The following is a 14,222-nucleotide window of genomic DNA, read 5'->3' on the forward strand; positions in this document are numbered from 1 at the left end:
CCCTGCTCCATCAACACCCCCTCCCTCAAGAAAACCTTGGTTATAATTCCTATCTTCCTAAAAACATCTCTTTGTATGTACATGGTGTGTGTGTGTGTGTGTGTGTGTGTGTGTGTGTGTGTGTGTGTGTGTGTGTGTAGTTTTCTGTGAGAGCATACTCTTGCCATGGACCACACTTCTGCATGTTGGAGAGCAACCTTTGTTGTCAGTTGATTTCATCTTGCTTTTGGGGGCAGGATCTCTCCTGTTGCCACTGCAATGTGTACTCCAGTCTAGCTGCTCTTGAAGTTTCTAGGGGGTTTTCCTACTTCCATCTTGTGTTAACCGGAATTAGAGACATCACCACAGTGTCCGGGTTGTACACGGGGGTTCTATGATCCAAATTCAGAGTTCTTGACAAGTTGGTTTTTAACCTGATGAGTTGTTTTCATGACCCTGTAGCATGATTCTCAACTCCTTAATAAGAACAATATGTTTATTCTGTCATGATACATATATAGGCCAACAGTATAACCCTGAAATATATTTATGCTGTTACACACATTGTATTTTATTTATGCATTCTACAGTTGAAGGACATTTGAGTTTTATCCAGTTAATGGGTCCTGCTCACAGCCCTGGACATCCTTGTATACATTTTTAATTGCTGTGAGTGCTTTCCTCTATGTCCTTCAGAGTGGAAGAGTTCCAGACAGGCATGCACACAGGCTAGTAGCTCAGTGTCTCAGATGAGAGCTGTCTTCACTCAGGCCTCCTCTGTGACCTTACCAACACTCCCCATTCTCACACACTTCACCTCAACCACTGTGCTGATATATGCCTGGAATATTTACCTTTTGGGTTTGTCCTGACTGGCAAATAGTGAGGTGGAGTGTCTTTTATTGTTTATGGGTCATTCAGATAGGTAAGCCGTGTATATATGGGAATTGCCCCGTGGAGGTTAATCATTAAAGAGAAAGTGTTGCCTGCCTTTTACTTCTAGCTTTTAGAGCAGTGATTATCAACTTGTGGATCAGGACACCCCTTCCCCCAAAAAATACCACCAGAAAACACAGATACCTACATTATGATTCATAATACTAGCAAAATTACAGTTATGGAGTAGTAATGAAAATAATTTTATGGTTGGGTCACCACAACATGAGGAACTGTATTAGAGTTATTTAACTACTCCATGTGGATTAAGTATGTTCTCCCAGTATGGGATTTTCTTTTTGAATTTTCTCATACTTGTGCTACTTGGGGGACAGATGCTCTGACTGAAATGACACCTAGTAAGTTTATCTTTTAGATTCTGCTGTTTAAAACTTCTCTTTCAGAGGGCTCCCCCCACCCTAGTGTTTTAAAGACCATAACAGCATGACATTAAATGCTCTTAGCACATTCAAAATTGCCTCTGGGAGTCAATATGCTTGAAGTAAATGGTAAACAAACCTTTCCAACCCCATTATCATCCTAAGCCATCTCTCCAAGTCTGGCTCAAATAACTCCTCCTTCAAGAGATGGCAGTTACCCAGCTTCCCTCCCATTTCTTCTAGGGAGAATTCCACTGGGTTACTTACACACACTGGTGATCTCTTAGAAAAACTCTGTTAGGTGGCACTTCTCAGCCCCCCCCCCACCTTAGGAATACGAATGCAACTCGGGCAGACGAACCAGAAATGACACCAGACAGACATTCATTCACCAGATATATTTGAACTCTAAGCTCTTTGAGCTGTACACGTGCACAAATGATTCAGTTGGTGGAAACCTTCCCCTTCGTTTAAAATGTTTCAAACTTAAAAGAGCGCAAAGGAGGTTTGCACAATGTGCGTCATGGAAGTGTTGAGGCGATCCATCTTGACTTTCCCACGGCTTTCTCATTTCTCCCGGGGAAAGCTCCTCCTCCCCTCTCCCCATGCTCAACCTAGCAGGAGAATCCCTTGATCTACAGCAGGTAAACATCTACACATGGCAATACAGTTTACTAAGACCTGGGTCATCTCTAACATTGAGTTTTTAATGTCTACACAATGTAGTCATGTCAACTTTTTCTAAACAGGAAACTTCTGCTACCACTATTTGGAAACACAAATTATTTCCAAGGCTTTCACACATTTAGAATCCCCCCCCCCTCAGATCTTGCTTCCTGAAAAATAATGTGGATTAGAAAGCCAGCCCTAGGTAGTTAGTTGACTTATAATCAATCCGTCCGTACAGCTGAGTTCAATGTTTCCACCACTAGAGGGCACCATCTCTCCACTATTTGTAGTTAATGAAAAACCCAAATCCCTCCACAACAAAGGAAAGTCAGAGCATTTGCTTATCGTACACTCCTTGGATCTGATTTTGAAGAGGAGACTTATTTTCCACATGGAAACTTGGGATTCCACAAGCAACACTGTCCTGGTTTCAAACGTACTGTACTGTGGCCAGTACTATATTGCTATATTCACAGTAGAACGGACTTAAATTTTTCTGAGAGATCAGTCTAGGTTGGAAGTTTCTGTTGAAACTAGCATACACCTTAATCAAAAAACCACAATAATCCCTCCATCGGGTGGCTGTGTTAGTGATCTTGTGTGTTTTTCTGAGGCTTAGGTCATGAAAGGACTAGCCCATTCTGTGGTAAATTGTATTTGCATCCAAAATGACTTGCTAATGAACAGGAATTGATGAGGCTTGACACATGGAGCGGAAAGTATGGTTCTGTAGGTGTATCTTCCGTAATGCACTTTGGGCTAGAGAAATACAAAAGTCACACGTAACAAAAACAAAGAACCTTTGAGCACACGGGCACTGGATGAGTGGAAGTACTATCCGTTTACCCATCATCCTTTTGTGCTCTGAGATGCTCAGCTGTGTCTGCGTTCTGGGATTTAGCATCATCCAAGTTGGTTATAACTGACACTTGGATCTTTGTTTAAAAACAGGTGGTCTTGACAGCAAAGAGGTTGCTGGTCAGTTATATATCGACACGAGACATTGCTGTACCCTCTTTCAACTAAGCATTAACGGCAAGAGCATGTGATAGCGTCAGATTACCTACGTTAGAATCAGAATGCCTTCAGAAGCAACACAGGCATGATGTCGCTAAGCAGTTAGTTAGTGGTTGAACAATCACTAAATAAAAAAAAAAAATCCAGATTTTCAACGCACAGCTCAAACATCTGTACAAATATACAAAGAGGTGGGAGGTGGGGGCAATCGTTCAGAAACCATGAGACTTTTATAATAAACAGGTTTGTCTGAAATCGGTCTCTGTCACCTGGACACGCCTCCCCAGTGACATTATGTGGTAGTGGTGTTCAGAACCTACTGAGGGGTACCTTTGGGGCCAAGCTCAATTTTGCTTCCAGGAATTTGGACAGAGCTATGTGATGTATAGACTCAAACTGAAAGTGATTCCCAGACTTGTTGAATGGGATGGGGCTGGGGACACGGCTGGGATACCGTGAGGTGGGGTGTACCCTCAAATCATCAAAATAAATGCTGGTGATCGTGCAATGTCCTGGGAATGTCGGGATGCAGAGGACTGGGTAAGACAGATAGGGGGATCCCATGCAGTCAAAATCAAGTTTACTATGGTCCTATATAAGTGGCCAGGAAAAAATATAACATCACACACACACACACACACACACACACACACACACACACACACACCCCGCTGGAGCATCGCACAAACAACATAAATGCCATTTGTTACTGATGTCAATGACTTGGATCAACATGATAGAACAGAGATATAGGCTGTCCTGATTGCTTAATAAGAAAATACTACCTTTTTTCTTTTCTCTAGAACTTTCTAAATAATGGATTATCGTTGATGGGTATGAGTTGATCGGGAGACATGTCATCTTTTCCTAGCCCTTTTGTCCGAGAGGCTTAATTACAAGGAAGGGATCGCAAACACCCAGGGACTTAAAGGCAATTAATGTTTTGGACAAATCACAATGGGGAAGCATAATAGAGGAGATGCATATTGTCATGGTGGCGCTCAGTTGGACATAGAGGGTGGCAGGCCGGGACGCCGGGTCTGGATGATTTTTGGCTTTGGGGAAGTCTTTGGATCCTCCTCTTCCTCCATGTCGCTGTCGCACACATGCACGACAACACTTGGTGTGGACTCTGTCCCCGCGTGCAGTTCGTACTTCTCTCCTGAAAAGCAAGACATCGGGTGAGGAAGAGGAAGGATTCTTTTTGGTTAGTTGCTGGGTTTTGTTGTATTTTAGTTTTGCTGTTGTTGTTTTTCCTTTGGTGTGTTTTGTTGTTGGTTTTGAGACAAGCCTGGCTGTGCACTGCATAGCCCTGGCTGTCCTGGAGCTCACTCTGTAGACCAGGCTGGCCTCCAGTTCACAGAGATCTGCCTACCTCCGCCTCCTAAGTGCTGGGATCAAAGACATGCACCACCAGACCTACCCAAGGGAAGGATTCTTAACAGCTGTCTTGGCAAGGTTTGCAAAGGAAGTAGGACAAACATTTTTAGGTGCGTTGGAAAGCCTGTGAGCTGGCATTAGATGGAATGAGACCTATTAGTCATTGTGTCCAGGCGACCATCTATCTAACATCCAACTGCATCTGTCCACTATTCAACTATCCGACTCCAAAATAAGCCGCTTAACCTTTCTCAGTCACAGCAAGCTTGACTGTGAATTTCAAAATGCTACTTCCATTTTGTTGGATTGTGGGGACTAAATGGGTGGTGCAATGTAATACTTTGACCCTTCAGTGCCCTGCGAAGGCTTGACTTGCAGTCCTGTTGGTAATGGCATCAGTTGAAGTCTCGTAGAAGGACTTGATGGGACCTCTGGCCTCTCCTATCTCCTTCTTTTTGCTTGCTGACCTCCATGAGGCGAGTCAGCCTTCTCCAGCATGACTCCCTCCTTTGAATCTATGCTCCAGAGGGCCAAGGGAGCATGGACCAGATGCTCTGAAATCATAAGCTAAAGTCAACTTCATTGGCTGATTAGTTCAGTGATGGGAAGCTGAGTGACACAGCCAGTTGTTAGTCATACCTGTTACTGTCTGATCCCCAGTCATGCTACTAGGAGCTGAGTAATCTTGAGTCAAATGCCTATTGGATAATCTAGTCTTTAAATTCTCCTCCAGGCATATAATACAACCGCAACTGCTCTGAGATATAAGAATGGGACATTGCTTGTCTGGAATCTTCAGTGGTAGTAAATAATTGGCAGATCACCATTAAGGCCCTAATTCCAAAAGTCTCATTCTGTGTGTTGGGGCTGGAGGTACATGGGCATACAGACATACATGTGTGCGTGGACTCGTGAAGCCATAGTAGATACTTGAGTGTTATTGTTGCTGTGGCTGTGTTGAAATGGGATCCCTCCCTGGCATGGCTCACTGTGCAGGCTCCCTTGGTTGGCCAGCAAGCCCTAGGCCCTGCAGTACCTTGTTTGTAAATGGCCAGCCCGTTGGATGTGGGTTCTGAGGATTGAACTCGGGCCTCGTGCTTCCTGAGTGCTTGTAGGCATCTTAGCAACTGAGCCATCTTCCAGCCCCTGTTTTATAATCAGACCACTCCCAGGAATCTGTCTGTCTTTGCTTCACCTCAGTAGGTATTTCCTGAACCTCCCTCACAGTCTTCCCCATGCTGGCTACCGAGTGCTCTTAAACAACATCTGTGCCTTAAGAGCATAGTCCAGTAGAAGCACCAAGACTTCCAGGTACGGGAGCAAGAGAAGGTGGGTCTATGCTTATAACTTCACAACTCTTCACATCTCCATCTTCCACGAAACCTCACCACTCACTTCCCATCCTTCATGCATGACTCAACAGAAAAAAAGACTTCTGAAAATAGTACCTTCTAGACTGCATCTTGGTCACCGGCTCCTCAAATCTCACTAGATCAAGTCCAGATGTCCTTGAATTGGTCCAGAAGATTCTATGCCATCACTCACCAGCCCCATGAGTTCACCCTTTTTGCTTTGCCAGAGTGACGTATCTGCTCCCTCCCAATTGTGGTCACACACTTTCACCTATCCTATTAGCGGAGTGACTTTCCCACTATCTCTTAATCATGGTGGCCACATTCTTCCACCATCTTATCATAGTTTCACCTCTCTCTGAGAGTTCCTTCAATTGTGCTCTCTTTCTAGAATCATGACCTTGGCATCAACCTGTCCCGGAATCTTGCCTGCTGTCCTAGGTGTATTTGGAAACAACCCCTACTTGCTGACTGGCATGTGTGCTAGTCAGTGTGCCAGCCATGTGTGCCACTGTGCACTTTCTGGCAAGCAACAACAGTGGAGCAGAAAGCTTGCAAGTCATAGACTTCAAGTTTGGATGCTGATGCTGGAGACGAGGATCCCTGATGATGTAGTGCTTATGCATCAAAGCTCTCCTGAGTGATGCTGGGAGGAAGGTCATACCATTCAGTCACTGTTGTTTGTTAAACTGTCTGGCTAAAAGGTACCAAAGTCCTAACCTCTAGTCCCTGTGATTGTGACCAGATTTGAAAGTAGGGTCATTTCAGATGATCAAGTTCAAATGAAGTCATTATGTCCTTATAAAAAAGGACAAGATACACAGAAACTCACACAGAATGCCACGCAGAGAGTAGGTCTATGTTGTCCAAAGGCAAGGAATGACCTGACGCTAGGAAAAAGCCAAGAACAGGTCCTTCTCTAGCACCTCCAGAGAGAATGTGATCCTGTGTACATTGATCTTGGACCACCTAGAAATGTATGTCTAGTTGTAAAAGCCATTTCCTTTGTAATGTTCTACAGCCTAGAAAGCTGTTAAACTGCTTTTTATTGAGTTGGAAACGTTTCATTCCTTTTAAAGTTGTATGTATGTGTTTGTATGCACAAGCATGCTTGCATGTTCCTGAACAGGTGTGGATGTCAGAGGACAAACTTGGGCATCAGTCCTTGCCTAGTCATTTTCTGAAAGAGGGTCCCTTTGCCACAAGATATACTAGGATAGCTGGGCAATACCTGTTTGTGATTCCCCTGTTGTTAGCTTTCATCTTGGCATAGGAACGCTGAGGCTATGCATACACATTAGTGCCTCTGGCTTTCTGTGGGCTCTAGGGATCCAAACTCAAGTCCTTACATGGACACTGACCTGTCTCTTCAGCCTGAGAGTCAGGGAACATTTTACCAGACACCCTCCATCAGCATCCCACTATGTCAGTAGGTGCTTTCCTGAATCACCACAGTAAATGGTCCAAGAAAACAAAATCATGGCTCTGAGTGCTGTGGAAGCAAAAGAGATAAAAGCAGGCAGAGCTGTTGTTCTGCAGTGCATGAAGACTGAGGTCAGATGCGTTGAAATTGCAGATAGGAAGGACTGTGTCAAATATTATGCCCCCATTCACTTCAGCTGACATGGACAAGTCAGCATGGTGCCTCTGTTTGACATTCCTGCTCTATGGTGAGCTGGAAGGGAGAGCATGCATTAACCCAGTAAGGGATTAACCCCCTCTGAAGTCACTGTAGGCATGTTTTTGTGGTCTATCTAATGCTACATGAAATGAATCGAATTGAGTGGGTGTCATCACCCTAATAGTATTTTGTCTCAATGTAAACAACAACAACAACAACAAAAAAATCAAAGCTCTAAGAGGTTGTTTGGGTTCTGCTAATGGTGTGGAGCAGGGGAGGAGGTGGGCTGGAAACCAGCTTTATCTGAGGGGTGCGGAAGATGGTTCAGGATGGCTTGGCAGTATCTCTGAGTGCTGCTTCTTAGATAACAAACACTCACCAGCAAGGGGCAGCCACCCTGCTGGCTCTGATCTAGTGGAGGGGTATGTGTGTGTGTGTGTGTGTGTGTGTGTGTGTGTGTGTGTACCCATAGCTTGCTATTCATCAAGGGCGACGGTGGGAAGTGATCCCTGAGTCCTCCAATGAGATGGCAATCTTTGAGCAAAAAGCCCACAGTGAGGAACTCCAAGAACCACTGTGGTCCCATGCCCTGCTCTGCTTACTGTGAGTGCAGAGATGGAGCATGCGTGTACAGCTATGTACGTGTGTGTGTGTGTGTGTGTGTGTGTGTGTGTGTGTGCTTGTGTGCGTGAGACCCTTTATCAGTGTGCACATGAAGGTTGTGAAACCTAAGGCTCTTGTGGGGTGACAGCGCTGATGCAGGCCAGAGTGAACACAGTCCCTTTCCTCATCTTTTGGCAAGAAGGCTAAGGTGCCATTCTGTAACCCAAGCTGGCCTCGAACTTGTGACCCCTTTTGTCCCAGCCTCTGAAGTGCTGGTGTTTCTAGCACATTCTACCATGCTTGGATATCCCTTTCTTTTTCCCTTCCCCCTTTCTTCCCTTTTCCCTCCCTCTCTTCCTCTCTCCTTTATTCTCTCTCTAATTCCTTCTTTCCTCCCAATCTTCCTTCCACCCTCCCTTACCTTCTATCTTTTCATGTCCTTCCTCTGCTCCTTCTCTCTTCTGTCTTTGCCCCCCTCCTCCACCTTCTCTCCCACCCTCCTCAATCGTAGTGAAACACAATGAGCGAAGGTAGATTTGATTACATCTTCTCTGCCTTGGCTAAGATGCTGAATGCTCCTTCCAGGCCCTCCTCATTGGCCCTGTTCATACCTCTGGAATTGAGGACGACATGGGGCCCAGAATGGGACCATAGCTGTGGGGTCCATTCTTGCACAGCCTCTGCATATGGGGTACAAAGCATCTTCAGCTATGTACATCAAAACAGACTGCATGGTGTAAGGGATGCTTCCTGGCTGCAGTCCCGCTAAGGCTGACATCTCATTGTGCTATTTTGGGAAACTCTGTTACTATCAAGATCCCGCAAAGCTTAACATCTGCTGAGTGCCTACAAAATAAAAAGAAATGGTTTTGGCCTTACTGGATTGAATCTTTCTTTTTTTGGCTTCTCTTTCCCCTGGGGCTTCAGTTAATTCTTCTGCCATGAGGGTTGACGTCAATGCTGTCACCGTGCAAAGGGAACAACTGGGCTTAGTTGGGGACAAAGTGCAAGTCAAGCTTTATCCACCCAGGGTGGGGACAGTCTTGCCATGGTACAGTGAGGACAGGGCATTCAGACTGGTTTCTTTGATGGAACAAGGAAAGCATTCATCTGTCACATGCACATTCCTCTGTCTGTATTAGATTGTCCTGCAGAATGGAGGCCAGGACTAAAAGTCATCAAAGCTGTACCAGTCAGGGTTTTTCCTTGACCTCTGCTGAGACACTTGAAAAATGGTCTAGTGTGGGCAAGAGTCAAATGCCAATTCAGGTCATGGACACCAACCAAGGCTTGGCTACTGTTCAAAACAGATGCCGAAGTTCTGTCCTCTCTCTTCCTGAGCAGGTGGAGTCAGATTGGTGACAATGTCCTAGTTCCTGCGGTATGAAGGAGGGACTCTGCCGCAGGCAAGACACCCCTGTCAGTGGTGAGCAGAGTCCTGAGGGATGCTGTGTGGCAGTGTCTTCCAGTCTAAATGACACAGAGAGCCACCATCACTTTTGAGTCTAGGCTGTGACTGAGCTGCATCGCTGGTCATAGAGTTTGTAAGCACAGGCTTCTTGCAGAGGTGGGAGGGTCTGGAGATGGTGCAGAGGTATGCATGCGCACTAAAGCAAAGTCAAGACTGTTTAGATTTTAATAGTTAGGACGGAAAACAAAAACAAAACCAGAAACCAAACCCTTTCTGTTGCAAGACAGAAGGAACCCTCAGAGACCTTAGGCTTTGGGGACTGTCCTGATGGGGGAATAGATAGACTCCCTGCCCCAGGGGCTTTCAAATATAGCAAGATCTACTGGCATAGGAGGCTTGTTCTGCTGCACTTTCTACTGTTCTGGAATATTCCCACTCCTGCACACTGATGCCCTTGTAGGAGGAGTGTATTTCCAGGCTGGTCTCGCCCTATTGACTGACATCTCTAAGTACCCACTCCTGTTCATGCTCCCATGTTAGAGATAACATGGACTGTATCTTTGCCTCGTCCCTGTTTCCTTTCTGCCTTGCTTATCCTCAGGGGTCTTTCTCTCAGTCCTCCAGGCTTCTAGGTGAAAATCCTTAAAGCCAGACAGCCGAATTTCTTTCCCATCAGCCACCAAAACTGATCCTCCCAGGGTTTTCCTCAACATGGTTCACAAGCATTTCCACATGTGCTCCTCCCAACATCTGCTAGGCAAAGACCCCACCCGGGATGCACTTCCAGCCACCTGGAGCCCTTCCTGTTGTTTTGCTCACCACAGTAACTAATCTTCTTAAAACCACAGATGGGGACCTGCCTTATCCCATAATAATGTGACTCAGAGGAATTCGCATACGTTTCTGAGAACTAGCAGGTTAGCGCCTGTGTTCCTAGGATACGGTGAAGTCAACTCATGCAGACTATAGAAAGCTCTCCCAAGATGCACAATGTTAATTATTTGGGAGAATGTCGCTGTGGTTAGTGTTGCTCAAATAATCTCGGGTTTCCAATAGGATGAAGTGACTGACCACTCAGCATTTACATAACTAAGCTGAGGAATAGTTGCAAAGAGCTTTGACTCAGTGGCTCTCAAAAAAACCCTAAAGGGTGAAAGACAGGCTGGGTCCCAAAGAAGAGCATATAGCTGAGCACCATGGAAGCTGGTCCTGAAGACAGACCCATACTTTCTCCCCAGCCACAGCTCTTTGTTTCCTGAATTGTCATTGGTTAAGTCTCCTTTCTCCTCTCTCTTCCTACTCATATCCACACCTCTATAGCTAAGAGACAGAAAACTGTAAGTTGTTATTTTAATGAGACTTTGGATTTTTTTTTTGAGGTAATCAGAACCATTCAATTCTAACACTTAAATATATCATGTGTTGTATTACCGATAATTATCTAATTCAATGATATTTGCATGTGTGCGTGCACATGTGTGTTTCTTCCATCATTCCCTGTATAAGCTCCTTGAGATAAAGTCTCTCATGGAACCATAAGCTCAGACTCAGCTAAGCTAGCCAGCCATCAAGATTACAAGATCTGTCCTTGTCAACCTCTTTGGTAATGACCCAGTTCCAGGCATGCCTAGCCATGTCTGAAATTTTATATTGAAGTTGGAGATTTGAACTCATATCTTCATACTTGTAGACCAAGGGCTCTTATTCATTGAGCCATCTGTCTAGTTCCTCTAGTGATAGTTTGCATCCCACATTACTGAAGTCAAGATGTAGACTGATGAGTGAGTGAATGAATGAGTGACTGATGAGTGAATGAGTGAATCCACTAGTTAATGCTCAATAAATACAGGGTTGATTTACAGAGGGCACTGAGCTATTAATAATCACCTGTATAAAGTCTAGTATACACACACGGCAGCTGGGAACCACTGAAGTAAGATAGAAGGTCAATAAACATCCATGGCATCCATCGTGGGGTTTGACTATCCACATAGGGCCTGAGAAAGCAGTCTCTCTGGTAGGCTTGGCTCTTTTAAGAGGCCCTGATACAGCCCAGCACTTGAGAAGCTAACACTGGGTACAAACTTCTGATTCAGGCAGACACAACACATTCACAGAGCTGGGATGAGTAAATATGGCTCTGGTGGCAGTACACACCAACATGAGACTCGGCTCTAGGGAAACTGAGGGGGATGGAGTCAGCCACCAGCATGCCATGTGCTAAGCAGGGTCACAGTGGGGTAGCCTAGCACTTTAAATTTTGGTCTATGCAGTCAGAGGAGGCTGAAGATGTAAAAAATAAAATAAAAAAGACCAGGTCCAGGCCAACGAAAACTCTGAACTGGTACTATGTGTTTAAAAATGTACTTAGATGCTAAATAAAGAAAAAAAATGGGTACAGACAGTCATAGAAAATATAAACAGTTTAAAAATAATAAACTTTTAAAAGAAAGAGTAAAGTAACGAGGATGGAAAATACACAGGGCATCTGGATGCTATAAGGGTACTTTGTTGACTTTGTAAACTATGTGAGGAGATGCTGCTGCTGCTGCTGATGATGATGATGATGGAGAAGGTGTTAGCCCATGCCACATAATCAACAAGCTCTTGCTTCTACTTTGATTCTGGGAGCAGCTGGGGCTCCTCTTTGGTCAGTGCTGACTCCCTTTAGGTTGTGACCACAGCCACATGTAAATCCTGTGTGAATTCTCATACCTGTGACTTTGATCCCTTTCTACTGTCTCTATGGAAACAGACTCGCTCATGAACATTCCTCTACAGCTTTACTATTGTTCTAGCTTTCTCACCCAAGCTGAACACTGTTTAGAGAAGTATCTGCTTTGCTTACTCTATGTCACAGAAAGCTGGCATGCACCTCAAACTCAGTAAGATCTCTATTATTGAGCACTTACTACATCCAGGCACTGGGCTAAGTCTCTAAGTACATCACATATAAAACTAATACTTGCTATACAGCTCTGTGACATGTGCTTCATCATGGCTAGTGGGTCAGGAGGGTAAGGAACTTGCTTCAGGTCATAGAGAACATAGAAGATGCAATCTAGATTCTAACCTTGAGTTTTAGTCATTATCCCAAAGCAAGAGGAGAGTCCAACTTTATAATGGATATTCTTTTATTTTGTTTTGTTTTTTTTAGACAGGTTTCTCTGTGTAATATTCTTGTCTGTTCTGGAACTCACTGTGTAGACCAGGCTAGATTCGAACTCACTGAGATCCACCTGCCTCTGCCTCCTGAGTGATGGCATTAAAGGTGTGCACCACCACAACCTGGCCATGATGGATATTCTTTACAGCTAGAAAAGACCAGGTACTCTGAGCAGAGCTCACTGAACACTTTAGTATCACAGCTATTGAGTAGTTGCCTATTCACAAAGTTTAAAATTTTTTTTAAAACTTCTATGTATTTATTTTGTGCATTCATGTACCATGGAGTGTGCAGAGGTCAAAGGACAACTCCAAGAAGTCAGTTCTCTCCTTTCACTACAGGCCTGGGGATCAAACTCTGATCACTGAGCTTGGCGGCAAAGACCTTTATTTGCTGAGCTGTCCCATTGACCAATTCTCAAGATAACCCAAGCAGAGAAAGAACTTACTGTTAAGGACTGGTAGGGAGGACAGGAATTACAGAAGCATTTCAAAGAATTCCAGTTGCCTCTAAAGGGTTTTCTTGGATTTCCTGGCGTTTGCGCATGTTTATATTTAATGTTGGTCAACCTGCTGCAGTCCAGGCTGGGTACCACAGTGTCACCATCGCTGTGCATAGGCGAGAGGTGTGAGTGGTACAGGAGTGACTTCCTGGTAGAGGCAGGCGTTATATCAACGCAGGATAGGAAGCTGCCCCTCACCTGGATTGCTAGCATTCTCCCTCTCTGTCTTGCTTCTGAAGATGGAGAAAGACTTAGGGAAATAGCAAGAAGAGGAAGAGTTCCCATGGAATTTATCACAAGAGTTATTCACCTCTTCTAGAGGTTTCTAGTTTGTGCCAAATCCTGGTGGCCATTTGTCTTCAGTGCATCCTGAGATCTGTAGGGCCTAGGGAACTACACAGGATGTATCCATAGACAGAGGGCCTGAAGTCATGGTACAAAGATGGAGGGAGGAGGTGCAGACGAAATAAAGCCGATTGGGGGAGGGTTCAAGTTGACACTCAGCAGGATGAAGATACACCCAAGGACCACTTGGACAAACAAGGGCTCTCTTACATGTGTGCCCCTGCAGGGAAAACTCTCGGAGAGGAAACAGAAGCTGATGAGCATCTGTTGGAGGATCAGAGTTGTGCATCCTATGTGGGGAGCCATGGTTGGAGACCATGCCGGCTGGGGATGAGGGATGCTGGCTGCTCTGTGTGCAGTTCATGCCTGTGATCAGAGTATAGCCGTATTGAAATGTGAAGTGAGTTTTCATGTAATGTTCATACCATACACCCAAAATATAGGTGCTCATTTATAATTGAGAAGGAATTGTCCTTACCAGTGAATCAGAGCTTGGAATAGATATGTCTTCCTTGTGAGTTATGTTAATTAGTGACAGATATCTTCCACTTGAGGGAAATTGTGTGCTAAGCAGCGACTGCAGCAAAGCATCTTTACTATGACATGTTTTGATAGAGTAGAATTTGGTGTGGGGGGAGTGGGATCTAAATATAGCAGACGTGGGCAACTTGAAACTGAAGTACCATTTAAAACCCTCCTCTGCAGTTAACTAAAATTGATCTCGCTAAGCAGAGCTAAAAATAGCAGGAGGGGAGAAGGAAATAGACAATGTTTTCCTCTTTCCCTGTAGGCATTCTCAGTGGCAATGAGCATGACCTTCTGTGCCCTCCAGAGAGCAGAACAAAGGCGGGCCCTGCACAT

The 14,222-nt window shown here is 44.8% G+C and overlaps 1 protein-coding gene across 1 annotated transcript in view; it reads right to left on the bottom strand.

Annotated features, from left to right (window-relative positions):
- Positions 1–3,731: 3,731 nt before the first annotated feature.
- Rcan2 (regulator of calcineurin 2) overlaps positions 3,732–14,222 on the bottom strand; it is a 213,269-nt gene continuing 202,778 nt past the window's right edge. The window contains exon 5 of the mRNA XM_051204351.1: positions 3,732–4,143. Coding sequence (XP_051060308.1) covers positions 3,983–4,143 — 161 coding nt within the window. The 3' untranslated portion in view covers positions 3,732–3,982. The remainder of the gene's footprint in view (positions 4,144–14,222) is intronic.

Source organism: Phodopus roborovskii, unplaced genomic scaffold (assembly GCF_943737965.1).
Source record: "Phodopus roborovskii unplaced genomic scaffold, PHOROB, whole genome shotgun sequence".
Lineage (NCBI taxonomy): Eukaryota > Metazoa > Chordata > Mammalia > Rodentia > Cricetidae > Phodopus > Phodopus roborovskii.